General features: G+C 47.6%; 1 protein-coding gene across 2 annotated transcripts in view; it reads left to right on the top strand.

The window, feature by feature from the left end:
- LOC144763675 (uncharacterized) overlaps nt 1-27,879 on the top strand; it is a 130,096-nt gene that overhangs the window by 38,950 nt on the left and 63,267 nt on the right. For both annotated transcript variants that reach the window (XM_078649501.1, XM_078649500.1), the window contains exons 2-3: nt 364-1,617; nt 18,854-19,699. In XM_078649501.1, coding sequence (XP_078505627.1) covers nt 374-1,617; nt 18,854-19,699 — 2,090 coding nt within the window. In that variant the 5' untranslated portion in view covers nt 364-373. The remainder of the gene's footprint in view (nt 1-363; nt 1,618-18,853; nt 19,700-27,879) is intronic.

Consider the following 27,879-nt stretch of genomic DNA (forward strand, 5'->3'; position numbering starts at 1 on the left):
CATGCGCAAATCATTTTGCGCCCGATTTTGGGCATGCAAATTGGTCGTACATCTGCCCCCATTACCTTTCTTGTATACATTGGTAAAGTAGCCATGCTGTCGTGAATGGCCAACAGAGTAAAGTCAGAAGACTTTAAACACTACAGAGAAATCACCCTCACAAATTTAGGTCAGGTCAAAGAAACAACTGTAGTACAGACAGAGGAGTTAACAACTTTTGTGATAATCGTGGCTGCCCTTTGTGTTTTTGTATGTTTTTCTGTTATGAAGAATTTACAAGTTCAGTCTTAAAATAAATCTTAGACGTTATGAAAAATAATTACCCTGTGATAATAGTGTTAAATATGTATTCTGTCTTGACAGGTTATACAGTATGAAGATCCTCATTAAATCAACAATTGCAGCTTCAAATCTTCTGTGTTCCTTGCACTCCTTTTACCAGCTGGGTCATCTCTGTGATACAAGAATTCATACAGAACACCTGGGGGGACAGGAAGAGTTTTTGGTCCACAGAGCCGTGCTTGCTGCCTCAAGTAATTACTTCAAGGAGCTATTTCTCAGTGATGAGCTATCTCACACTAACGATTGCACACTGACTGTGTCTGACATTTGCTCCACAGAATTTACCTCGTTTTTAGAATTTGTCTACACTGCAAAGGTAGAGCTAGAGTTGGATCAAGTTCAGAGAATGAGGGAGGTGGCAGAGAAATTAGGATGCATGGATTTGCTTCTGATATTTGAAGAGATGAAGCCAGAAGGATGGGAAGGATTCATAGACACATGCAAAGAACGGAAAAATGGGAAGGAAGAGTCCTCCTCTGTGCCCATTCAAGAAGAAGTCGAAGTTGACCAGTCAAGTTATGCTGTGCAAACGTTAGTTACGAAAAGTTCTATCAAAGGAACTCCAGAGGACCAAGAGAAACATCATGCCAAAGAAAATGCACCTCCTGGAGTGGTACAAATGTTACAAATAAAAAGCATGAGAACATTTTGCAGGGATGTTGTTGAACATCCTCAAGATACTAACAGAAGTGAGGCTAGCCTCTGTGTACAGCATCATTGTAAATCAAAAGAAATCCGTACTGATACCAGAAATGTGCAAGGTGAGCATGAAAGCAATTGCAACTTCGAATGCCCTTATAAAAGTAAGCACAAAAGCTCCCTTTGGAAGTCAGTTAAGAGCATGTGGCAAACCTACACCTGTCGACCTTGTAATAAGAATTTTCAGTTTAGGAACCAGTACCAGTCGCATATGGCAACAAAACACTCTATGAACCTAGCCATCAAGAACCACTGTCATATGTGCAAGCAGTTCTTTTCTAACCATCAACACCTTTGGCGGCACAGGCTGACTGTACACAGTAAAGAAAGGCACTTCCATTTTATGAATTGCAACAAGCAGTTTAAGCTTCATAAGGGTAGAAAAGTCCATATTCAGGCCACGTACAGGAAAAGAAAGAAGGCTACAGTATGCTCTCATTGTGGTAGGGTTTTCAAGTGTGACCTGGCTCTTCATGTCCAAACCCACTCTTCAGAAGAACCCCAAGCAAACACCTACACATGTGAGAACTGCTCTGAGGGCTTTGCACATGAGTCTCGCTACAGCACTCGACTAAGGTACAGTACTTAAAGAAGGTTATATGTCAATTAGAGAGACTAACCTTCAACTTTTCCTCTTTTCGAGGGACAGTTTCTATTTTTTTTATGTATTTTATTTCTTAGTTCCTCATAATAATCTTTTATTTTCAGTAGATATATGTAAGAAAGCTCTGACTCTTTTTGACCCAAAATGCCCCTCTTCAGAGCTTTCTACTGTTGGGATAAGTTTGAACTGATCACTGAATATTTTATTTATATGCATTGTGAAAGGAAAAATGGCTTTGGGGATTATACATCATTATTTGGGGGGCTCAGACCCAGGTAACCTAACTATAGCAGATCCAGCATGAGTAACCCATCCACATAAATTCAGTTCTCAGCACCACACAAACACAGGGGTTGTAGCACAGGACACCAGTGGATGTAACACAGAAAGGGATATCCAGAGGGGATATGAAAGATGGACAAGACCGCACAACAGTGGTGTGAGAGGGACATAGAAGGGAGAGACTGCAGGTCACAAACTGGAGATTGGGACACAAAATGTGTTTTGGGGTAAGCTAATCCAGAACAAAGGACTGTATGTGATAGGGTAAGGGCAATAAATAGGGGGATATGAAGGTCCGGTGGTCTAAGTAGAAGCAGGATGGAATTACAATTAGAGTCATAGATGACTGATATAGAGAAGTGTGCAGTGCCTAAAATGGAATCATGCAGGTGTTGTTCTTTGCCATTATGCTTGCCCTCTGTTTTAATGATTTTTTCCATAGCACAAACATGATCAATAGGATATTTAGACCTCTTTTCATAAATATATGTATTTTATGCAATACCAGTGTTTAAATGTACAATTGCTGAGAATAAGAAACATAAGGTACATGAACAGGACGTTTTAGAACTGTAAAGCAGGTTGCAGGGGAAGCCAGGGAGGTACGCTCCGAGCACAAGTTTGTGCCGCCTGTGTAAGGGTCGCCTACCAGACATTGAAAGCTGACTGGTTGCAAAAGACCTATGGTAAGCCTAGCAAAATCTTAAATGAGCTTACAGCCCACCTGTTGCGTACCATTCATTGGCTTTATTATCACTCTCATTTGCTTGCTTCTTATTGGTTTGACCCTCCATAGGAACATACCCTTTTTTACCATCCTGTTAACTGGCTGGCTTGTTAGCCTTCTTTGCTGACTTTTAGGTGTGAGAAGTTGGCCTGGTATATGCTGACGACTAATTAAAGTGGGCATCTTGTAAGAGTCCAAACAATCCTTATTGATGATTAGGTTAAAGACAAACTTTATTGAAAGCTATCCTAGTGGTACCTATGGAGAGCAACTTTCAGGCTAAGTCTTGAAGGAATGTAAAGCAGCTTGTTTTACCGGATTAGAACCTCCTGAATGACCAAATGAAAGGAGAACCACACAAGTAATATATAAAATATATGTATTTATTACTAAACACTCTCTTCTAATCTCTTTATGAGATTAGAGAACAAAGCACATAATATTAAATCACTAGAACGACAGTAAATAGCACAATACACAGTGGGCTCCAGGGGGAGGCCAAACCATATACTAAGAAGTGGTATAACAACCACGACTTGACTAGACACAGTGCCTAGAGCACATAGAATCGCTGGCACCCCAAGGAACCACTCAAGGTAGTGACACAGGGGACCCAAGGAGGACAAGTGCAGTGTGAGAACACAGGGGCGAGCTCCGTACAATCCTATTGGAAAGTTGTGGTTGAAATTTTAAAGATTAAGGACACTTCGGAGTGGACTTTAAGCAAACCCTTTCAAACATAGAAGGTTCTAAGGTCAGCACCCTTGAGAGTACCAAGATATCCGTGTTACCTATCCCAGAGGAACCGGATGCGGAAAAGTGCTGCTGCCGGGAAGATGAAAAGTGTCCGGTGGAATCCAAGCCTGGATCCAAGGTGAGAAGAACCTGAAAGCAGAGGGGACAGAGTCTGGGTCAGTTCAGGGTGACCAGGGGCACGGTAGACGAATGCCTACCGATCTCGGGTGCTTCGGGTGAAGCTTGACTCTGCAGCCACGGGGACCAGGAGATAACTACCAAAGTCCGGAGGTGAGCTGTCCCACGAAGGATGTCGAGTGCTGGGGGGGTCAGTGTCCAGGTTGAACACCAACAAGCCTTGGAAACTGCAACATAAGCGGGCAGAGGAAAGAAGCTTCGTTGAGAACCAGCAAGGTCGTGGAGACTTTCGAAGCTATGGAGAGTCAGGGCTTGTCTGGAGCAACCAGGAAAGCCCACAGAAAGTCAAAGTTACCTTTACAGGGACCCACAGGCCAACGGACCAGAGATCGCGAACGGATCTCTAGCTGAATCACAAAATACTGGCCCACGGAACACTCATGGAGTGTAGGCCGGAAATCTTCAGTGCAATTACTGCTCAGGGTCAGGACTACAAGTAGCCCAAAGCACAGCCTCGGGGATCACCAAAAAGCATATGCGTCTGCAAAAGTACGCGGTGCACAGGGGTTTGAGTTGCCCGGTCCCCACCAGGGATACAGGCCTCAGAATTGCTGAGAGCACAGATCAACCTCCGAGACCTCGGGAACCCACCACCTGTGTTGCAGAAATCTTCAGAGTCCTCAGGAGCTCGGGAGATGCAATCCGGTCAGATGTGTTTAGGTGCCTGCCTAGCAGGGTAGTAACTCCTTTACTCCAAGGGAGATTCTTCAGTCATCCTGTGTTGTGCAGATTGTCGAAGTACTTGGTTTCTGTAGCAGAGTTTCGTCCAGGTAAAATCTAAAGTCCTGTAGTCAGGGGTTCCTACTTTATACCCAAGGAAGGGGTGAGACAAACTCTGGGGACCCACCTATGGGAGGGTCAGGACAGAGGGGTGGCTACACCCATGTCCTTTGTCCAGTTTCATGCCAGAGCAGGAGCAAATGGCTCCTGTTACCGGTTTGAGCTGGACTATGCACAGGGACACCAAATGTTCCCCAGTGGAGACATCAAAGCACTCTCAGAGTGCACCCACCCAGCCCCAATACACTAAAGCCTGTCTGGGAGGTGGTCACACCTCCCTGTGACAGGAAGTCTATTGTAAAGCCAGGGGCGCTAGAGGGCGCACAAGCGGAATGGCTGCCTAGGCGCGTAGCTCCCGCTCCTTGGTAGATTATCCTTCATATATCCTCTGCCACAGGGTACTAAATTGATTAAATCTTCCCTAATCTGTCGCAGAACACTATTGCCTACACTCGACCCAAGTCTGGTGGTGCTACGAGACTCAGGACCGGAGTTACGAGTGCTTGAAATTTGACCGGCGATCGCTCTGGAGCTGGTGTGTGGGACCGGCCGGCTGCAGCTATCTACGAGACTCCGGGGATGACCACGAGGGCGTGGGCCGCTGCTTGCCGCGGCCGTCAAGATCCTAAGCGGCCATAGACTGGGGGACCGGAGTGGAGGTAGGCGGCTACCGCTATCACTCGTGCGGGCCCCCCCCTCCCCCTGCTACTACTGGCCCTCGTCGTCGGGACTCCGGGCGAGCTGCTTGCTGGACCTCTGTGGCGCCGTGAGGCGGGTTTGCCCCTGGGCGGGCGGAGAGCCCCCTCATCCACCTGGCGCTCTCGGCGGGGCAGCGCGATCCTGCAGGCTGCCCAGAGGCGAATCGGAGGCTGTACCTGGACCCACGCGGCTGGCAGAGCCGCCACAACTGCCGTTTCCTTGCTGTTACGCTCCTGCATTATACTCGGAGCTGAGGGCGCCCTTACTTGCCACTGCACTACCGGGTTTCACGATCGGAGGAGCCGTGTCTCCCCCCCCCGGTCTGCCCTAGCCTGGCCCTCTTCTCTGAGACTGTGCTCTGTGTGGGGTCCCTGGATTGTGCCTCCGCGGTGCGGGATCCCCCGCGGCGCCCCTGTCGAGCGGAGCTCTGGCACCCCTTGAACCCCCTCATCTGGGGCCTTTCACATCGCCGCTGAACAGGACGGCTGCACCTGTGACCTCCTGGCATCGAGCGGGGAGGTTCTACTGCCGCTCCAAACTGGACGTTGTCACCCCCTCGCCAACATCACGCCTGAGGGGCGCGCCGCTCTGCCAAGACCTGTATCCCCTATGGTGGAGCTCCTGCTGCCATTTTGGTGCTTTGCCCTGCTGGACGATTGATGCGACACTATTTTCCTGCAGTGCCTACAGAATTGCCTCCCCCTGTGATAGCCCGCAGTGCTGATACGTTTTACAACTATAGGGTGCTGAGACCACTTGGAACTTGCTCCTCCACCTGTGGCAGAGTTGTGGGACTGGGCATTGGGCTGACCCCGATTTCGGAGAGACCCCTGCTGGCATCCTGCCCATATCGGACCCTGCTTTCTTTCTGACATATGCCAGCGGCCATAGTCTGCCAACCCCGCGAGGGACCGCTACAACGCCACTGACGCCTGTACACTCTTGGCCCCCTACCACGGACCACCTGGGATGCGCAGGAGGGCCTGAACCCACCCACGGTGCTTTTCCGGTGATTGCTGTGTGGCGCCCTACCTGCAAGGACTGCACAAGCCTCCTGCCTTGACGTACCTCTGCATCATCCCTGTCATTCCAGCGCTGATACGCCGTGGTGCCCCAGAGTTGCGATCTGTTGTGCCGTCATGAGACCTGACAACCGCCAGTCTAAGCTTAGCTTTGATGGAGCTAAAAAAGGCGCGAAATCGGTGCCAACGGACCCTGGGCCTAGTGCGGTCGCTTCGAAGGACATCTCATCCCCCACCAAACACATTGATTTGCACAGCTTGTTTCAAGAGATGAGACAGGGGTTCGCTACCGTCGTTGAGAAGGTCACTGCCCGGCTGGATGCCTTGGTGCATAAGGTGGATCGCCACGAGGAGAGGCTCACGGCTGCGGAACAACGCATCTCCGACAACTCGGATGCCACCTCGACTCACACGACACAATTGGCCAGAATGGAAATCTGCTCAGGGTAATAGCGGCCAAAAACTAAGATTTGGAAGCCCGAAGCCGCCGGAACAACATACGTGTCACCAATGTGCCGGAATCTACAGACACGGGTAGGATGGAGCTCTTTATTGAAAAGTTGCTGAAGGGCTCGATCGGGGAGGACGCATTCTCGCCTCAATTCATCGTGGAAAGAGCACACAGATCCCTGGCACCTATGCCGCAGCCCGGACTCCCGCCGCGGCCAATAATTGCTAGGCTGCTGAACTACCGTGACCGCGATACAGCCTTGCGGGCAGCCCGGTCTCAAATATCATTGCAGTTTAATGGCATCTCCTTCTCCATATACCCGGACTTCACACCAATGGTTCAGGAGGAGCGGCGCAAATTCCTTCCAGTAAAGAAGAAGCTGCGAGAAGCCCAAGTGGGCTATGCGCTGTTATACCCGGCGAAACTGCGGGTAACACACCAGGGGAAGCAACGGTTTTTCACGAACCCGCAAAAAGTGGAGGATTTTCTAAAAACGCTCCGGAAAGCACGCAGGGACAATCGCGATGCTGCGGAGGACCGGGAGGACTGGGGCCCTCCTCCGGCGCTACTGGAGTGATGACTACCTGTTTCACCTACACTGGACACATTATATGTGCTGTTCGAACTTCCTCTACTGCTACGAGCAAGGGCAGAGCGGAGACTCCGCATGTTGGCTCTGCACGGACTTCGTACACCTGTGGTAATGTACACCAAGGACCACTCTCTCGGACCTAGCCTCCACCAAGGGCGGTATAGTTCTGGGACTATGGACTGGGAAGTGGCTGTGCGTGCTCTATGCTATTCCCCTATTGGGTATTCCCCTTAAGATTGCTAATGTTTTTGCTGTTGTTGTTGGGGCTGGGAGGGTGGGGGGAGGGGTGCCGGTAGGGGATCACAGGCTGCTGGCATGATTGGGATGCTGGGGTGGGTGGGGGGGTGGGATGTTCTGATCAGAGGCTTTCATCGAACGGACTAATTGTTTTGACTTTGCTCTGGTGTGTGCGCCGCGGTTGGCAGGGCAGATTGGGCCATATACCCTCGCCCTGGCCGGGACTATGGTGCTTGATGTTGGACTATCCATGGCTACTCTGAATACTCATGCACACTTAACTTGCATTTCCTGGAATATACGGGGTTTGAATGATGCAAAGAAATGTCGTAATGTCCTCGCTTATCTTGATAGGCATCGCGTGCAGGTTGCCATGCTGCAGGAAACACATCTGTCGCCACAGGGCAGGCCCACGTATGCGAGCAGATGGGCTGGGACTCGCATCTTCTCCTCATATTCCACATACGCGAGGGGGGTTGCTATCCTTATAGCCCGCAGTGTACCGTTTCAGAGACACGGGGAACTGATTGATAGGGAGGGGCGCTATGCACTGTTATGGGGCAGACTAGGACGCGACACTTACACCTTCGTTGTCACGTATGCACCAAACATAGATACTCCTGAATTCTTTACTACTCTGTGGGGCAAGATCATGGCTGCCGGCTCACGACACGTCATCTGGGGCGGGGATTTCAATCTGGCGATGGTGCCACAGCTAGATAGAGCGGACGGAGTCTGTTCCTATAAACCTAGGGCGCGGGAGGCACTCGAGGGAGTTATTGTGGAGGGGGGGCTGCTAGACGCCTGGAGACACTTGCACCCATGTGGGAGGGAGGGCACTCATTTCACCTCACACACGGGAACTTGGGCGCGCCTGGACTACTTCTTGATCACCAGTGGAATGGCTGCGGAGTTGGTAGGGGCAGTTCACCTGCCGAGAACATACTCTGATCACAGCCCTGTCTTGCTACACTTCCGTCCACCTGGGTGGGATAGCCCACGACCTCACTGGCGGCTCCGCCCTGACATTCTATTGGACAATTTATTTCGTACTGAACTCGGGGAGGAGGTGGAAGCCTTCTTTCCCAGGAACAAGGGGTCAGTTGACTCGGTAGAACACATATGGGAGGCATTCAAGGTGACCATTAGGGGATGCTGTATCTCTAAGAGCCACGGGGTTTTGCGAGACATCCTTAACACAATAAACACGCTAGAGAAAGAACTGCGTGCACTAGAACTTCGTATGGCCGTCGAGAACGGGCCCGAACTGCATGCTGCCTTTAGAGAGACGCTGACGAAGTATGAGGAGGAAGCTATCAGGGAGGCCCGGTTCCGGGGTAAACACTGGCAAGCCCGTACATATTGTGAGGGAGACAGGCCTGGGAAGGTACTTGCTACACTCACACAACCTTCACGCGCACAAACTGTTCTACTTGAAATTGCAGATGGTCATGGTTCCACAGTCAGGGACACAGATGAGATACTCAAGATTTTCACGACACATTATCACTCGCTCTACACTTCCACCACGAGGCCCGACACGTCTTACGCTGACTACTTGAAAGATGTGGCGCTCTGCTGGCTCAGCGATGGGGACAGGGCATTTCTCGCGGCACCTTTTGAGTTGGACGAGGTCCGGGAGGCCATAATGTCCCTCAAGAACGGCAAAGCCCCGGGCCTTGACGGCCTCCCCGCCGAATTTTATAAAGCCTACATTGATATCATGGCACCAGTTCTCCGCGAGGTCTACTCAGAATCGCTCTGTGACGGTATACTTCCTTGCTCTATGCGCGAGGTAGTGATTACCTCCCTCCTGAACTGCGATGTCAAAATTCTTGCTAAAATTCTGGCCACCCGTTTGTCGCTGCTGATGACCAGGATCGTGTTGCCCGATCAGTCGGGTTTCGTGACTGGACGTTCCACCTCTCACAACCTCCGCACTCTATTCTCACTGCTTCGTACAGTTCATCCCGATATGCCTGTTGCAGCTGTCTTTCTCGACGCATCTAAGGCTTTCGACTCGGTCGAGTGGCCATACCTGTTCTCGGTGTTGACTAGCATGGGGTTCCCTACACTGTATATATCCTGGGTTCGCCTCCTCTATACCAGCCCCACGGCGAGGGTGTTAATTAACGGTCACCTGTCGCAGCCCATTGCACTCACCAGGGGCACACGTCAGGGCTGCCCGCTCTCTCCCCTCCTTTTCGCCATAGCAGTTGAACCTCTTGCATGCCGCTTGCGACAACTACACCGAGATGGGGCGGTACAGTGCTTACAACGTCAAATTGATGTGTCTCTATACGCGGACGACACCCCGAGATACACCTCAACCCCCTACTCAGGGAGTCCGTTGCTTTTGGTGGGATGTCCGGTGTCCATATCAATTGGTCCAAGTCGCAGTTTTTCCCCCTAACTGATGCGGTAACTGATTTTCCTCTCGATTATCCCCTGGAGTGGTGTTGGACTGAGCTCCGGTACCTGGGGATCCGCATCTCTCGAGACAAGGACGAGACATTACGGTCCAATTATGGAGTAGCGATAACCAGGCTGACTGCTACTGTAGATCGCTGGATCACCCTGCCGCTCTCCATGGCTGGGCGGGCATTCCTCATTAAAATGGTTGTCCTCCCCCGATTTCTTTATCTCTTCCTCAACATTCCTTACTTCCCCGGCGCATACTTCTTCAAAACCCTAAAGACGGAGTTGCGCAGGTTGTTCTGGGGTGGCAGGAGCCCCCGGCTTAAATGGTCCACGCTCACTCTCCCCTATGATAGGGGAGGCTTTGACGTCCCCGATTTCGAGGCATATTATCAGTGCACGCAGGCACATTTTGCCTATCACTGGATGGCTCCTACGCCTTTCATGCCGCACATCGCGGTGGAGGACTGGATAGTGCATCCTCTCCCACTCAATGGGCTGATGCACTGCCCTGAAACGTCCATAACTACGCCTAACACCTCGGTCTCTTGCACCTTAGACGCGTGGCGCCGTATAACCAAGTGTTTGTCATGCCCCCTGCTTTATTCGCCCAAACTGCCGCTCACCTATCATCCTAACCTTACCCTACTGTTGGAGCAAGGTTTCCGCAACCTCTGTGCGAAGCTTCGCATTACGTGCTGGGGCGACTTGTTTTTTAACGGTCGCTTTAAGACGGCGGAACTTTTTTTCGCGGCGCATAGCCACACCCCACTAGAGCTCTTTTATTATATACGCCTGCGGGCAGGGATGAGGGACATCTTGCCTGACTTTCCGGATGAACCTGAGTTTCTACCTCCACTACATTTCATGCTCTGCTCGCAAGATGGGGCTCATCTGGTCTCCGGCCTCTACCGTCAGCTCAGGGGCGCTGCTCCGACGCCGGTTTCTAATGCTCGAACGCACAGGACTACGGAATTGGCCACTGACATTACTGAGGAGCAGTGGCACTATTGCTGTGCGCTCACCTCCCGCATCTCTGCCAGTAGCAGACTGAAAATTATACATTATAAGTTCCTACAGAGGGTGTATTACATGCCCGCGAGGAAGCGCAAATTCGGCCTTGCGGAGGATGATCGTTGTGAGCGATGTCGCGCTGAACATGCGGATTTTCTGCATCTGGCATGGGGATGCCCCCAAGTCGAGTGCTTCTGGCGACAGGTGACTGGGGCCCTCACTGAGATGACGGGGGAAGCAGTGCCCGCGGATCCACTGGTGACACTCCTTGGGTACACTTTGCAGGTCCCTAAATCTCGCCGAAAATTTGTTGATATTGCACTACTCTTGGCCAGGAGGCGCGTGGCGTGCCGCTGGGGTCGTGGCAGAGCACCCAAATTCAAGGACTGGCTGGTAGACCTGACCTACTGTCAGGATCAACATAATACATTCGCTGAGCTACTGCCCATCTCGAGTCGGCCTAGAGACGTCTGGGGCCCATTGGTGTGCTCTTTGCTTGCACGTTCAGATGACGCAGAACCGCCTGATGACCCCCTTGCTTCTGCTTAACATCCCGATCTGAGCGTCGGCCCTGACCACTGATCCCATTCATATACTTGTAGTTTCTACTGGATGGCCCACGCCGGGAACTCCTGCCCTCACAACGTGCCTCCTAGACCTACTTCCCGGGCCTTACGCGGCCCCCACCGTCGTGGATCTCTCCCTTTCCGCCTACCTGTCGCCCCCACCTTCCCCCCCTTCTTGCCACTCCGAGGTTCCATATGCTGTGCTCTACACACACCGTTAGTCCTTCTATTTCTTGACATTTCATAACACCACATACATTGCTCCCTTTAGAACTGATGGCTGGTCGTTAGGCTAGATGTGGCGTGACTGTGGTACCATGCCCACCTATGCCTGCCTGGGTTGCCACACCAACACATTACCATTTTCTCTCTGACCTGAAGTGAATTGCCTCTTAGTTTTCTTACAGTTGGGGGTTACTGTTCTAATGTTACGGGTATGACCAACTTTATCAAAGGAACAAAAGCAACCAAAAAACCTGTTCTGCTGCTGTTTATCCTTTCTTGCCCTACTACACCGGCAGTGTCTTTCGTCCTCAAGCTTGGACACGCTATGCCGCCGGGCCTCAGGGATGCCGGCCACGAGGCTGTGTTCTGATTACCTTCCTATGCTGCCGGCCTTTGGGTTGTAGGCGCGAAAAGCTGTGTCTTGTGATTCTTGTTATACAATAAAGCTGTGTTTGAACCCCAAAAAACAAAAAAGTCTATTGTAAAGCCTTCCCCTGCTCGAGCTTGGCTCAGCAGCAGGAGGGCAGACTCGTCTCTGTGGCTGGCAGCATCCATTTTGTGATGCCCAGGTCGAGAAAGCTGGTACCGGGTAGTCCGGCATGTCACATATGCCCCTCTAGGAGGGTGGAATCATACCTCCCCCACCAGTTACTGGCGAGAAGGTATGATTCCAAGGTGTTTGACACCAAACACAACTTGTTTCTATGCAGCCGTTTTAAAGTTAGCATTTACAGCGAGGTTATAATGCACTTAAATATATATGGTTGGCTGCATCACAAACAACCCTGGAAAATAGGTTCCAAAGGCTGCAGCGGGGCTCTGCTCGTGCAGGTGCACCCTCTCACATAAAACCCAGCACCCTGCCTTCAGGATTGATAAGGCCTGCCATAGGGGTGACTGATAGGTGTATATGTGCAGTGATATAGAATAGATATAGTGAACCTATATCTAAGTAAAGGGTGCATGCACCACCTTACACAGGCTGCTGAAGCAGACCTGTGTTGTCATTTTGAATGGTCTCTCAGGGGTGGCACAATACATGCTGCAGCCCCTTGGAGGCCTCTGGGGTACCTATGCCCTGGGTACATAGTATACCATATACTAAGGACTTATAAGGGTACCTCATAATCCAATCTGGAGTGTACCTTAAGTACATGCAATCAATTTAGAGGAGAAAGCAGCTAGACTGGGGTCCTGGACAGAAGGGTCCCAGTCAATCTAAGTCGAAAACAGTGAAACATCAGAAAAAAAGTGGGGGTAACTATAAGAAGCAGATACTACTCTCCTACATTAGGGAACTACTTTCTTCTATTTGGTTAAGATCCCCCTAACAGTGCATGTGTTTTCCAGCTCACTACCTCCTGAACTTCTTCCGCTCGTGATCAGCGTCGCTCTCTCCCTTGTGTGCTGTTATTTCCCTCCCCTTCCACCCATGCTTTCTTTTTATTTCTTTTTTTATATATTTTATTATTTGGGAGGACCAAACAGTAAATTACTGCCATCCTTTCCACATTAAAACTTTTGCTAGGCTTTGTATTGATCTATGTTGTGTCAGTATATTTAAAAAAAATGGTGTATGCACCGTTTCATAGGCACATGCATGCGTGGTGATGTGTGCACATGTCCTACGGGATGACGCACGCCACTTTTAGAAATCTGTCACTATCCTGCCTTAGCCATTTGGTGACTGCAGCCTGTCTCTGGGTCACCTGACTGGTTGTGGTTAACAGTTGGGCTTTGAGTATTCCTCCTAGACAGCCACACACAACGGGGAGCTTAGGTGTGACTGGATGGGCCATTACTGGCAGGATGGGAGGGAGGAACTGGGGACAGCCCTTCTTACACTTGAATAGTTAGTGTGCATCCTCCCTCCACTGAAAGGACTGCATACCCCCTGTAGTTAGTCTTGAACAAGGGCAAGGAAGGCAGGGAACCTGTGCACTTCAAAGGTATGCTTCTAAAAGCTTCTCCCCACTTCAAAGGCACAACTGGGTATCAAAACTAACTAGACCTCAGACACCAACTCTTCAGTACACTTTTAGATCTGTGGATACTCTGCCAGGAAGTATGACTGCTGTGTTGCTTAAAAGACTGCCACTCTGCTGAACTGCTACCTTGCTGTGCCGACCTGTTGCCCTCTTGCCTGGGTGAGAAGGACTGGACCTTCATCTGTTGAGCCCAAGACCCCCAGATTGACTCCAAGGGCTCCTTCGCTGGCCTCTTGACGAGCCTCAGGAACAGAAGACCCGAACAACCTTGACCCTAGCACCTGGACTCTGCCATTTGTAAGCCTATCCTGACAAGTGTGGCCGCCACGATCTTGGACCCCTGGACATGGGCCTAAGAGCTCTGCCAGCCTGTGTGGATCCAGCATAACTGACTCTTCTTCTCTGTTGCGCGCAGCAACCCCGAGTAGAACCAATGCATCACCACTGCTACATGGATCGGACTGCCACAAAAATCTGCATCGTATAGTTGCCCGCCTCCACCTCGGAATCGTCGCTGGCACTCACATCGCCCATTGACAGCAGCCTTGATGACAATGCCGTAATCTGCATTGCAGCCTCGCAGCTCCTCAGACCCAACGCATCACCCCGACTGTGCAACGCATCCTTGACGCCGGACTTAACATCGCACGCCCTCATCGACAGGATCCTCAATGATGATGCAGGAGCCTCGCATCGCAACCTCTCTGCAACTCGGAACCGAATCCTCACTTCACGTGTGTGACGCATGTTCAATGCGGATCCTCGCAGCACTGTGCATGGGATGTATGACATTACAACGCGTGCTTTTACATCGCAGTTTTTACAAAGCATACCATTACAACGCATAGCGCTTTGGGGTGCTGGATAGTGAATAGTTTAATTTACTATTCCAACTCCAGTCCCCGTGGATAGTAGGGAAGATGTTGGATAGTATATTAAATCTATTCCCTATCCTAGAGCGCCCCCCAGCGCAATGCGTTGTAATGGTTTGCGTTGTAAAAGTTGCGATGTAAAAGCACTGCGTGGTAAAAGTTGCGTTGTAAAGGATGTTTCCCCTGTGCATGCCAGGATTAAAGGGAATTTGTTCAGTGGCCTAACTGGGTCCCTGTAGCCTGCCCATGCTCCATCACAGTTGGCCTGAACTTGTGAACTACAGAACTGAACTACTGATTGGATTTTTGTGGTTTTGGTCTTGTTTGATTTATTCTACCTTGGTGTGGGATCCTTTTTGAGTGGTATTTTCACTTTATTACTGTTTGAAGTGTGGCACAAATACTTTACACATTGTCTCTAAGGTAAGCTTGACTGCTTTCTGCCAAGCTAGCAGGTTGTTGAGCCCAGGTTAATTTAGGGTTGGCTTGTGCCTCACCATGACAAGGATTGTGGTGTTGATGCTTGACAAGAGCTCACACCCCAGTCAACCAACAACCCCATTTCGTACACCCACTCTGAAAACTGTTAGAGCTTCAGTGCAGCCCACCATCTGCCACTTTTAAAGGCAGATCAATATCTTGGCTACAGTCCAATAAACAAGATCAATGTTGGGGAGGGTAGGAATACGTGATCCATTCAGTTTCCTATAATGATAATACTTCTGATCAAAAAGAAAGGATCACTTGTCCTGCATAACATAGGGTATGCGGGAATGGTTCTTACTAGTCCCAATAAAAAACCCTCATACACGTGTTGGTAAATTACGATGTTTAAGCGGTATATCTTGGTTCTCCGCTATCCCTCACACGTGTTCGCATAATCATGGGGTTTAGTGGTTTATGCAACCTCCAACCGGGAGGCAATACCCTTAGTTAAAAACAGTAGTGATCAGAAATCGTGATTGTGACGTGATATGGTGAGTTATAGTAAAATAGCTCTCTATACCAGACAACTATTTTAATGATTCTGGTCTCTAGAGGCAAAATTTAAAATCAACGTGAGTGAACAAGAGCGATTATGACTCTTTCACATTTATTTCGTGGTGTAGGTCGACATGTTTCAGCCCTGAAGTCACCAAAAGGTCGATGGGGCTTTCATCAGGACCACAGTGCTCTGGTGAAAAGAGACCTCTCACGTCTCTATAGGTGAAGAAATGAATTCAAAAGAACATGTTGTTGCGCTGTTCCTTGAAAGGTCAAAGAGTACCTGTAAAATCAAAAGACATACTAGACAGAGGGAAAGGGTATGGGAAAAAACACTTAAGAATAGTCAACTGGTTTTCAATACCAGGAACTCATTTTTTGCCCGATGGCTTAGCAACTAAAAAATGGCAATACTTTAAACTGACTACCGTAAATCCAGATTGAGTCGACTCTCTCATAATTGGCGTTTTCTACATTGAGAGGTATACTTAATAGTGATTAAACAAAGCCCGGTTCAATTGGTGGTGTGAACATAGGATCTATTTTCTAATATAGGGCTTTGTCAGGCTCTTGCAATCATGGTTTGGTTGTGAGCAGTTTGGGTTCTATCGAGCACTAGGTTTATTAAAGCTTAACTCGTTACGTGACCGATTATTAACCAAACTCGTAAGATGATGTCATTCTCATACATAAATGGTACTCATTTCACTCATACATACACTGCTTTAACATACCTTATCTTGTGGTTATATTAAACCTCAACGGGATCCAGCCGGGTCAGGGAGGTACACTACAACAACAAGCAGTAATTCAGTGGGTGATTTTAGAAATTAAAAGGTACGTTACAGTTTTCGATGCTTCCCCGCTACCTATGTCACTCCATCAGACTGCTTGTTCTGACTTTGCCAAATCTGGTCCCGGAAGCAGGTTGTCCTTCCGGGAGCCAGTATTAGTTGTTGGTAAGAGGACTGTAGACAGACTCGTACTAGAGTGAAATGAGTACCAATTATGTATGAGAATGACATCATCTTACGAGTTTGGTTAATAATCGGTCACGTAACGAGTTAAGCTTTAATAAACCTAGTGCTCGATAGAACCCAAACTGCTCACAACCAAACCATGATTGCAAGAGCCTGACAAAGCCCTATATTAGAAAATAGATTCTATGTTCACACCACCAATTGAACCGGGCTTTGTTTAATCACTATTAAGTATACCTCTCAATGCAGAAAACGCCAATTATGAGAGAGTCGACTCAATCTGGATTTAGGGTAGTCAGTTTAAAGTATTGCCATTTTTTAGTTGCTAAGCCATCGGGCAAAAAATGAGTTCCTGGTATTGAAAACCAGTTGACTAGTCTTAAGTGTTTTTTTCCCATACCCTTTCCCTCTGTCTAGTATGTCTTTTGATTTTACAGGTACTCTTTGACCTTTCAAGGAACCGCGCAACGACATGTTCTTTTGAATTCATTTCTTCACCTATAGAGACGTGAGAGGTCTCTTTTCACCAGAGCACTGTGGTCCTGACGAAAGCCCCATCGACCGTTTGGCGACTTCAGGGCTGAAACATGTCGACCTACACCACGAAATAAATGTGAAACAGTCATAATCGCTCTTGTTCACTCACGTTGATTTTAAATTTTGCCTCTAGAGACCAGAATCATTAAAATAGTTGTCTGGTATAGAGAGCTATTTTACTATAACTCACCATATCACGTCACAATCACGATTTCTGATCACTACTGTTTTTAACTAAGGGTATTGCCTCCCGGTTGGAGGTTGCATAAACCACTAAACCCCATGATTATGCGAACACGTGTGAGGGATAGCGGAGAACCAAGATATACCGCTTAAACATCGTAATTTACCAACACGTGTATGAGGGGTTTTTATTGGGACTAGTAAGAACCATTCCCGCATACCCTATGTTATGCAGGACAAGTGATCCTTTCTTTTTGATCAGAAGTACAGTCCAATAAAGACATTTAGAAGGGTGTTGTCAAGGTCTTGACATTTATAAACAATTGTTGTTAGAGAGGAACGCATGCTATTTTAGTCATTCACGGCCTTTTGAACCCGTGCCTACTATTACATTGAAAAATCTCCATGCCTCATATCTGTTAAAGCTTGGTGTGTCACCAATGTTTGCCAATCCAAAAATTAGGTCAAGGTTTTAAAACGTTTTGGAAGTACTGGTCTATAAAGCAATTGTAAAAATAATTGAAAGACAAAAAAATTAGGCCAATGAAACCTGCAACAATGTTACAGGCTGCAGATGGAAAATGTTTTAGAACATTTAAAGCTATGGGACTGCTTTTCTTTTAAACCTGGTTGAAAGTTAAGCTTTTGGCGAACATCCAAAAAGTAAAACTGTCTAGTGAAATTATGTTAGCTTGTCAAAGATTTATTTTTCACATTTTTGTTCCCCCAGTTTGGATTTAGGTAAATGTTCTTGAATATTATCGGATTTAAAAGAAAGCAGGTTAAAGAGTAATGTGAAAAAGTTGTACAAGATGAAACAGATTGATGCCTTATCACGTTCCTTCTTTAATCGATAATTTCTTGGAAAAAATCAATGTCACACATGGCTCATTCCTACCCTCTTCATCAAGCCTAGACCCCAACTGGCATTAGGGCACACTACACAAGACGTTTGGCAGTGTTTAGGGCTTCTCCAGGCATGTGCCTGTCTGCGAAATATGGTAGCTAGCTATGTGGGCGACCCCTACACACGTTCTGCGACATTGCTCCTGTTGGAGCGATGCAGGAGTTGGTAAGAACAGTCTGTTAAACCTCTATGCTTAAGCTTGCCAATGCTCCCTTTTCTTGTGCTGCCTTTCTGTTGTCATTGGCTGTGAGAATGAGAAAGTGTCAGGAACTAGGAGTAGGACAGAGTTTTGGTTAGGCTGATCCTGTTACACATAATCCATAGGCTCTTTACCATTATCAACCACCTGATACCGATAAAATAGCCACAGTTCAATCAAAACACACCTATTGGCGCCAATCTTTATTTTTTAATTGAAGGCAGCCGGCGTGGGCACACCTAAGCACATCTTCATAGCTTTTATGTATGTTTATGCTCTACTGGCGAGCAAACCTCTACATTAAAATAGCCCTGCAAGCAGTTTCCTGTCACTGCTAGGTGGCACAGATACCCCCTCTCCTCCCAGGTGGGTAATGAGAAAAACCCAATTTAACAAGTGTAAAGGATTGACCATGAAACTAACTTTGTCCTTTTTTTGTTCATAATACACAAACAATTCCTTTCTTTTCTTTGCCCACGAGATTAAACATTGTGAGGGCATCTGAGATACTTATGAAAATACAAGCAATACTTAATACTTGCCTTCTTAAAATGTTTTTATTAACACTGTACCTAGAACTTTTAATATGTTGTTGATTTCCTATTTTTGTAGAAAAGTAGAAATACAGGACCGGAGGTATCACTGTAAAGCAGTGTTAACCGAGGACCATGATGTAAATAATCAAAGTAGTCCTGAATGCAGGGGTCAGAGAGCATCTGCATACGAAGAGGTAAACCCTGCACTCTGCTCTGAAGTAAAAGTCGGAAATGGCAAAGGAGCTCAAGAGGAAAATGAATACAGTGCGGACGATCTGGAGGACAAGGAAGAAGAAAACGAAGATAAATTAAGTGTCCTGCGCTGTGAGGAGACTGAAGAAGATACTGTTTGTTCTGAAGATGAAGAAGTTGGAATTGACGATAGCAATGACTGTTCTGACAATTATGTTTTTAATGAGAAGGATGAAGACGACAATGATTCCGATGAGGACTTCAACGAAAATAAAAGTGGTGACAGAGCAGTCGCGAAGAGGTCATCCTACATTATCAAATGTGATAGGTGTGAAAAGGAGTTTGCTTCACGAAAACATTATGTGGATCACTGCAAGGACGTTCATCAGTGCTTACCTGGAAAAGTCTATCACTGTGATGTGTGCAGCAAATCCTTTGCCACATACAACAGCTGGAAAGAACACAAAGCGTGTGTGCACACAGAAGAGAGGCAGTTTGCATGCTCCCTCTGCAGTGCTACTTTCAAAAGAAAGAGGGACGTCAGGACCCACTACATGCGGAAGCACGAAGGGCGCGTGAAGCGTCCTCTTTGCTCTGTCTGTGGCAAGATACTGAGCTCTAGAACCGCCCTAGTGTTCCACATGAGGACACATACTGGAGAGAAGCCTTATGTATGCAGCATTTGCCATTCGGGATTTGCACAGCCCTCTCAGCTCAAGATTCACACCAGGTAAGCTCAACTTATCATAAATATATTATTTCTTGCCTTTACACATTAATTTTTTTCAGCTTGTTTTTTTGGTGAAATGGGGCAACCACAGGGACTTTAAATGACTCTAAATTGCCTAGGTGCAGGGTCTAGCTTTGACAATAAGATTGGGGGGTGTGGGCCTCAGAATTTCCAACAATCATGCTGAGGTATTATTTTAAAACAAATTATATGAGGAGTAGGACATGAGGGGGGTTTAAAGGGCAGTGTAAAGAGAAAGGAGGGTGGGTTTTTAGGGGCACTTGAAACAAGTTTTTTTCTTTTCATACTAATCAACATTTTTAAAGCTTTCAAAGCATACGATTAGGCGTTGTAGAGTAGCCATCTTAATGGAAAGGTTTTTAAAAAAAAAAATTATTCAGGAGATTCTTAACAGGCCAGTTATTGAAAAGATCAAGGATTAGTTTGAGATCTTTCGGCTGGAAGTCTCTAATGCATCTCTAACTGCACCTATGACTAGAATTAACACTGCTTCCCAACCCCCTAACTTCTCTTCCATATACTCTGGTACTTTACTGTGCACAGTCGTGCAGTGTCCCAAATGTCTCCATTATGTACCACCACATTATCCCTGCCTTCAGCCTATCTGAATGCACCCAAGATGTGCTTAATCCTTTGCATTACCCTTTTAGGCTATTTGACAGGGATCCACCCGCCCTCTTCTTTCACTATGATCATCTCAAATCAAAATTCAAAGAAACTTTATCCGGTTTAAATTACAAACCATAAAAGTTACACATCATAATACTACGAAAGTGACAGTGCATTGTTAGAGCGATATCCATAGCAGCATCCAATAAATAAATAATTAAAAAGACCTGAGGAAAGTTCATTACAAATCCATGTACTTTCTAAAATTAACAGTTGCTTTTAAAAATCCCACAATAAAGGATAGACAATCCTCCTTCAATAATTGTAAGTACATCAATGCGGGTCGAACCTGCCCAAAATTAAGTCTTTTTAAAAGAGGGACCAGATAGCGTTTACGGGGGAATTCATACAGTCGACATAAAAACATAAAATGCAGCATATCCTGCGGAGACTTTCCGTCGCAGCCGCAGGGAGCTGCCACTTTATTATAAATAAAACATTTGGGTCTAGCAAGCAAATAGTGAAAAAGGTTCATGCGAAACCTAGTTAATAAAAATTTCTTGTGCGTAGACAATGAACCCATATGATAAGGCTCTGCTCTTGGGGTTGTTTTCAACATAATATATGTCCGCATGCTAGGTTTCTGTACCTCCTTGACTTCCCTGCCTAATTTCCTTTCTAATAGAAAGGCAGATTTAATTACCTCCACATCTCCCTTTTTAATACAATCGGGGTTGGCGAATAAGTCCCCCTGCCCTAAACTTGCAAGACTTTTAATAACATAATTCAGCCACGGAATTGCGGCCGAGTTGTCCATAGTCATGCAGTCTTTTAGGATCAAATGAGTCAGGGGGAGGTCTGGATTCAGCCACAATTTTAACCAACAGGTATGGGGTCGCAAGGAAAGTACATCACTAACAAACTGAACCCCCAGTTCCTCATGGGAAGCTAAATTAGATGTGCCAAGTGGGACACACAATAGACGTTTCAGGAAATCATTCTCTGCTTTTTGTAAGGAGTCTCCCGCATTATGTCCCCATATTTCGCTGCCATAGGAAGCTATGGCCAGGGATTTAGCCTGGTAAACTTGCAGCAAAGCTCCAGTGGGTTTCTTTCCTAATTTGGAGGCAAAATTAAAAATTGCTGCATTCACCCTCGCAACGTCCCCCCTTTTTTCAATATAAGGGGACCCCAATTAAGCTTATTGTCGAAGAGGACCCCTAAATATGAAAACTTGTTAGTGAGGGGAATCTTTGAATCTCCAACTTTAAATTGGTAATTCTTTTTTGGAGGGTGCCCCACTTGCATGACATAAGATTTGGTGTTGTTACTTGTCAAATCCCTGTCTGACATAAATGCAGAGAAGGCGGTTAAAAGTGATTGCAGTCCCCTTTCAGTCCTGGATATGAGGACGGCATAGTCCGCATATAACAGGACGGGGATCCCTCGCCGTCCTACTCTGGGACAGTCAGCCCCTACCGCCTTGAAGACGCTATCTAATTCATTAATATAAAGATTGAACAAGAAGGGAGCCAAAATACATCCTTGCCGGACTCCCTTTTTAATATTAAAGTCCCTCATAACACTCAAATCGTGGGAAAACCTAACATTAGCTTTTGAGGACCTGTGCAGGTCCTCTAAGAAGTTTACAACACCATTTTCCACTCCCATTGCCCTCATGGACTGCCAGACCTTATTCTTGTTAACACAGTCAAAAGCTGATGACAGGTCCATGAAGGCAAGATGAATGGTCCCCGGACAGGCCACGGTGTACTTGCTCAGTATCAGAAAAAGATTAAGACACTGGGCAACGGTAGATCGACCCTGACAAAACCCATACTGGACCTCAGACAGAATCTTGTTATCCTCTGCCCATGATGAAAGTCCCTGAAGCAGGACCCGCCCCACCACTTTTACCACAGAGTCTAAGAGTAAGATGGGTCTATAGCAGTGGGGACTGCTTTTGTCACCTGTTTTAAAAACGGGAACTATGGTGGAGGTTGCCCACGACTGAGGGCAGCCATACTGTGCTGCAGCATTAAAAACAGACTCCAGTATCGGCGCCCAGAGGAGGGGTCAGACTTAAAAAGATCTGGGGGGATTCCATGCTTTGCCAGCAGTAAGGCCGGATATACCTTCCAGTATTTCACCCCTCTAGAATCTTATTACCGCTACCTCAGGGCCAGATTGTATCATGTCATTTTGTTCAGGGGGACAGTCAAACTTAAGCTCTTAATGGGATTCCCATTCCTCCTTAGGTATATAACATTCAAGGCCACCTCCCACTTCCTGATCAAATAATGGTTTGTTTACCACCCTCCAAAACTTCAAACTGTTTCTAAGAGTGCCAGGGTCCAGCAGCTCCCCCCATGCTTCGTCCTTCAGTGCTCCCTTTCGTTACGCGAAGGCCGACTTGTATTCCATACGACACGTGGAAACATAATCTTGTATTCTGGGTTTGGTTGACAAGACTTCCTTCAGCCTCCTAGCTGCTTAGGAGCAGTGGCAATCAAACCATCTAGGACCCGCCTGTGTTTGACTCTTTACTGGAACAGATAGCAGCCCGTCACCTTTTCAGTAATAGCCTTAAAGGCTCCTCGAACCTCTTTTGGCGAGTGCCTATCCAGTGTACAAAGGGCTAATTCATCTGCACAGGCAGTTTTAATATTGTTAAAGAGTATTTCTGGGGTTACTTGCGACCATCTTAATCTGCGGGTTCCATCAGTTGGTCACAGTAAACCCAACCCAGGGGCTACCCCGATTTTGTTCAGCCAGAGGACCTGTCAGGTGAAATGATAAAGGATTATGATCACTGAATTCACTCTCAGTGATTGAAAAAGTGCCTACAAAGGTTTGCATTGAGAATGATATTTAAACAAAATCAATAAAAGACCCATTCCCGTGTCCCTTGAACGTAGGCACCATGAAGTTAATGCAAGGGTCCGTTATAGCCATTGTGAGAAGTTGGCCTGGTATATGATGCTCACTAGTTCTAGTGATCACCTTGTACCATGCCAAGTAACCCTTATGATGATTGGTTGTAAGTCAACCTTATAGACCAGCTAACATAGTAGCGTGGACAAAGCAGTCTTAGGCTAAACTCTGTAAAGGCATGTGAAGCGAGCTGTTTTACCATACACAATCCCCTTGAATACCAAATGAAAAGACACCACCCAGATATATATTAAAAATATATATATATTTATTTACTACAAATATCCCCTATACTCTTTATGAGCACAGAAGCAAATGCTTTAAAACAAAACACAGTTTAAATATACAAAAGTTGCACAATATGGATGAGCCCTAGGGGCCACCTAAACCATATACTAAAATAGTGGTATAAGAACCACCAATCGGAAAGGAAATAGGCCTAGGGCCTGGGGAATCGCTGGAGCTGTTCGGGACTAACAGTGAAGAAGTCGGGAAAGGCCCGCGGGACTCGGGTGCAGTGCTTAAAGCACACGCATGCACCAATGCAATGTCAATGGTGCGTAAAAGTTATAAAGTTACTGTTTAAGGAACCTTCCGATTGACCTAGAAGGACAAAACTTTAGACCTAGACACTAGAGGTGTGTACCAGTGTAGGAACACCGGCGTTGCTGAGTTACCTCACCCACAGGAAGCGGGTGCACAGGTGCAAAGTAGTGTCGGGTTTCGTCACGCAGGTCGATGGTGCCTGAAGATGAAGATGCTGCAGGCGGGTCGTCGAGGAGAGTTCCGGTGGATCCAAGGGTGGATCTGAAGATGTGAAGACCTGAAAGCAGAGGGGACAATGTTCAAAGTCACTAGCCAGTGACTACCGTGGAGCCAGGATGGAATCAGGCGATGTCGGGTGCAACCAGGTGAAGAGGTGTAGCTTGTCTCCGCAGCCACGTGGACACGAAGACGTCCAGGACGTCCAGGAGTCGGTCACGAGCTGTCCCACGAAGGCTCTAGCTGATGGCGGTGTCGGCAACTTGATTGGAGCAAACAGGCCTTGGCTAATGCAAGCCACGCAGGAAGTGAAGAAGGCTTGTTACTCGGACCAGCAAGGTCAGAGCGGGTGCTCCTTTTCAGGGGAGCGAGGGCCAGTCTGGAGCAACCAGACCAGCGGTGTTGTTTGTAGGTTTCGTCGCCAAGATGGCCGCTAGCCACGTGGCAAGTGGCCGGGATGGCGCGTCGAGTGGCAAAGTGCAAAAGGGCCCCACGCAGATCGTGGAGATGCTGGGGGGCTGATCTTCGGTGCAGATGCTGCTCGGTGGTGGGGCTTCTCAAACCCCAAAGCACAGCATTGAGGGAGCCTCGGGTGCTGCGCAGTCAGCTTCTCAGGGGTCTTTCAAGATGGCCGGTCCCACATCTCTCGATGCCTCCACGGGTCTCTTCTTTTCAGGGACTGTGGATCGGGCTGTGAGATGTCTGGGAATCCAGGTCTTGTTGGGCTCTGGCTCCGGCGGGAGGCGGCGGCAAAGCAGACGTCGAGTTGCTGGTTGGTGCCTGTATTCACAGGGTGGTCACTCCTTGGCCACAAGGGAGATTCTCTTCAGTCTTCTGTGCAGCAGAATGTCGAAGTCCAGTTTTCTTTTTAGTTTCAAGTCGAGTTCAGGATGATCTGAAGTCTTGGGACACAGATCCTACTCTTATTCCAATTCTAGGGGCCGGATTACCTGCTAGGTCCCTCCTCTGGGTGGGACCAGGAAGGGGGTTGGTTACACCCCCTTTCCTTTGTCCATCTCCGCGCCAGGACTGGGGCTGGGAAGCCCCAGCACCGGTTTGGACTGGCTTATGCACAGGGACACCTTGTGTGCCCCAGGCATGTCTCATTCTATTCAGCCCTGTCCTACCCAATACACAAAATCCTGTCTGGGGTGGTGCTAGCACCTCCCAAGGCAGGAAACCCTTTGTCCAAGCCTCCCTCGCTGGAAGGACTCCCAGCAGCAGGAGGTCAGACTTGTGTCTGTGGTGGCAGCATCCATTTTGTGATGCTGAGGCTCATGTTTAACTTTACCCGGGTTTCAGGTTATGTACATGTCGTGACCCTCTAGAAGGGTGGAGTGCTACCCCCGTCGCCAGAACTGGCGAGGGGGTAGTATTCCAATTCGTATGACACCTTACTCGACATGTTTTGATAAAGCCAAACCAAAGATAGCATTTAACCGCGAGGTTCACAATGCACTTAAGAGTATATGGTATGGCAGTATCATGGAACAGCTAAAGGACGTGGTTCCAAAAGCTGCAGACAGGCTCAGCTCATGCTAGAGCACCATCTCACATATTTCCAAGCACTCTGCCTCCAGGATTGATGAGGCCTTCCATAGGAGTGGCTGATAGGAACATATGTTTCCATTTTAAGTTAGATATAGACATACTATACCTAAGTAAGGGGTGATTACACCGACTTACCCCAGCTGAGTGATCAGCCAGTTGTGTCAAATATGGAGGCCAGGCCAGGGGTGGCATAATACATGCTGCAGCCCCTGGTAGGCCTTGGAAACACCTATGCCCTGGGTACCTGGGGTACACTGTTACAGGGGCCAATAAGGTGAACCAGTTCCAATTCGTAATGCACCTAGTGTGCATTGGCATTAATTTAGAGAGAGAACAGCAGGCTGTGGGTCTGATTAGCAGGCCCACAGCCACATTAAGTCATAAACCAGTGAAGCAAAAAGCAAAAATTTGGGGTGACCATAGGATAGCAGACCCTACTCTCCTACAGCCATAGCGGGTGTCAGGTCTAAATCGTTAATCAAGGCATTTGACTGCTCCCCTTCAACTGTATGCTCAAAGTGGAAGCCGTACATTCGGGGACAGCCCAGCTCAAGGATACAGGACATTAACGGGTCGCCACAGGGATGTACGTTAAAATCACCAGCAACCATAAGACTATGTAGGCTATGGCTCAGGGATTGGTTTATAAATTCACTCAGGACAGTTATATTACTAGGCTCAGTCGGGGAGGAAATAGAATTGTAAAAATTAACAAGTCCTCATCTAAGAGCCCCCTTATGTGCCACTAAGGCTAAAATGCCTGAGTGTGAGGTGGGCACTACGTGCACCTTGCATGCAACGGCCACCGAGATGTAAATCACCAAACCCCCCTTGGTCTCCCCCTCAGCGATGGTTTAGCTGGAATGAAGAAAGCCTTATAGTCTTCCAGGAAGAGGTCACATTCTACCGACCACGTTTCCTGTAGGCAGATTATCAGGAATTGCTTCACATATCCATCTGGGGTCCCGTAGCTTAGCAGTCAAGCCCGTTATGTTCCAGGATACAAAGTTGTTCGAGCTCCACCTTGGATACTCAATCCCGACAACCCTTGCTTCCTGAGGTAGTGCAACCTGCCCCCCGTAGTTACTGCGTCCCGCAGTTAGTCACAATCCTCCATGCCTGTCAGTGTGTCAAATCTGTTATTTAATGGCACTCTATATTCAGTACCACGCCGCCTTTCCATAAATGGCTGTGGTTTCAGCAAGGGAGTTGGATAGTAAGTAGGTCCTGGTCTTGTCTGAACATCCCCCAAATGATTTTCCCCATGGACAGCTCTAGCCAAGTCCCTGTTGCTTGGCGGGTATAAAAGAACCCCAGGGGTAATATTCTAATTACAGAACCCATTATTGGAGGGAGACTAAAGCCCCTTCAGAAGATTCGACCTACAATATAGATTGTCAAAATTAATGATAATACAGTCCCCTAGCCCTTGTTTACTGGAGCTCCCAATACAGTTAACCCTACATGCCATGTTTATGTTATTGGATAGATTGGCTCCGGCTATTTTGTTCTGAGAGAACCCGTGTGTTATTTTGTTTATTAACTGCCCGTAATTTTCGCTCTTCCCCGGGGACAGGGCAGGGACATGCCCCAGTATTGCTCCATAAGGGGTGGATTCAGGTGGGAGATCAATGGTTGGTAGACTTGTTGATGAAAAAGACCCAGCCTCTGGCCTCGTATCCTTCTGCGGCAAAGACGACCCTGTCCTAGTAGTGGTGGGCTGTCTTAAATCTAAATTATCGATGTTAGCCGCCTAACGACTATTTAAGCCTCTTATGACCGGTGTCCCACCGTTAGGTGTCAACATCACGATATCGGCTTCTTCATCTCTGTCCTGCCCCACTTTACCTCTTACACTAGACTCTTGAGTTTTGGGCTTTTGTGGGTTTGCTAGAACAATGTCATGAGGAGAGTTAGCCACCAACATTTCTAATTTAGATAACCTTGCTTCAACCCCACCTATTTTTTTTTGTAGGATAGGATCTAAAAGGGTAGTCAACATGGTTTCTAGTCTTCCCCAAAAATCCCCCTCAAAGTAGCCGGCAGATAATGCCCCTAAATTGATCTGAATCTGGTTAATTGGGTTACCCTCCATGGCGGCACCCATGGTGTGTATTTCTGCCACGGTCACCCCCTGGTTCCCTGACAATGGTTGCGCAAGTTGTCTAGACCCCCGGTTTTTCCTAGTTACAACATTGGTTTTCTTGAGACAGGTAGATTTTGCTTTTGTTTTCTGTTTCCCCGACCGTAATTTATGTTTAGCTGGGCTAAGTTCCTGCTCTTGAATTACTGAGGGCATTGTT

Source organism: Lissotriton helveticus, chromosome 6 (genome assembly GCF_964261635.1).
Source record: "Lissotriton helveticus chromosome 6, aLisHel1.1, whole genome shotgun sequence".
Classification (NCBI taxonomy): Eukaryota; Metazoa; Chordata; class Amphibia; order Caudata; family Salamandridae; genus Lissotriton; species Lissotriton helveticus.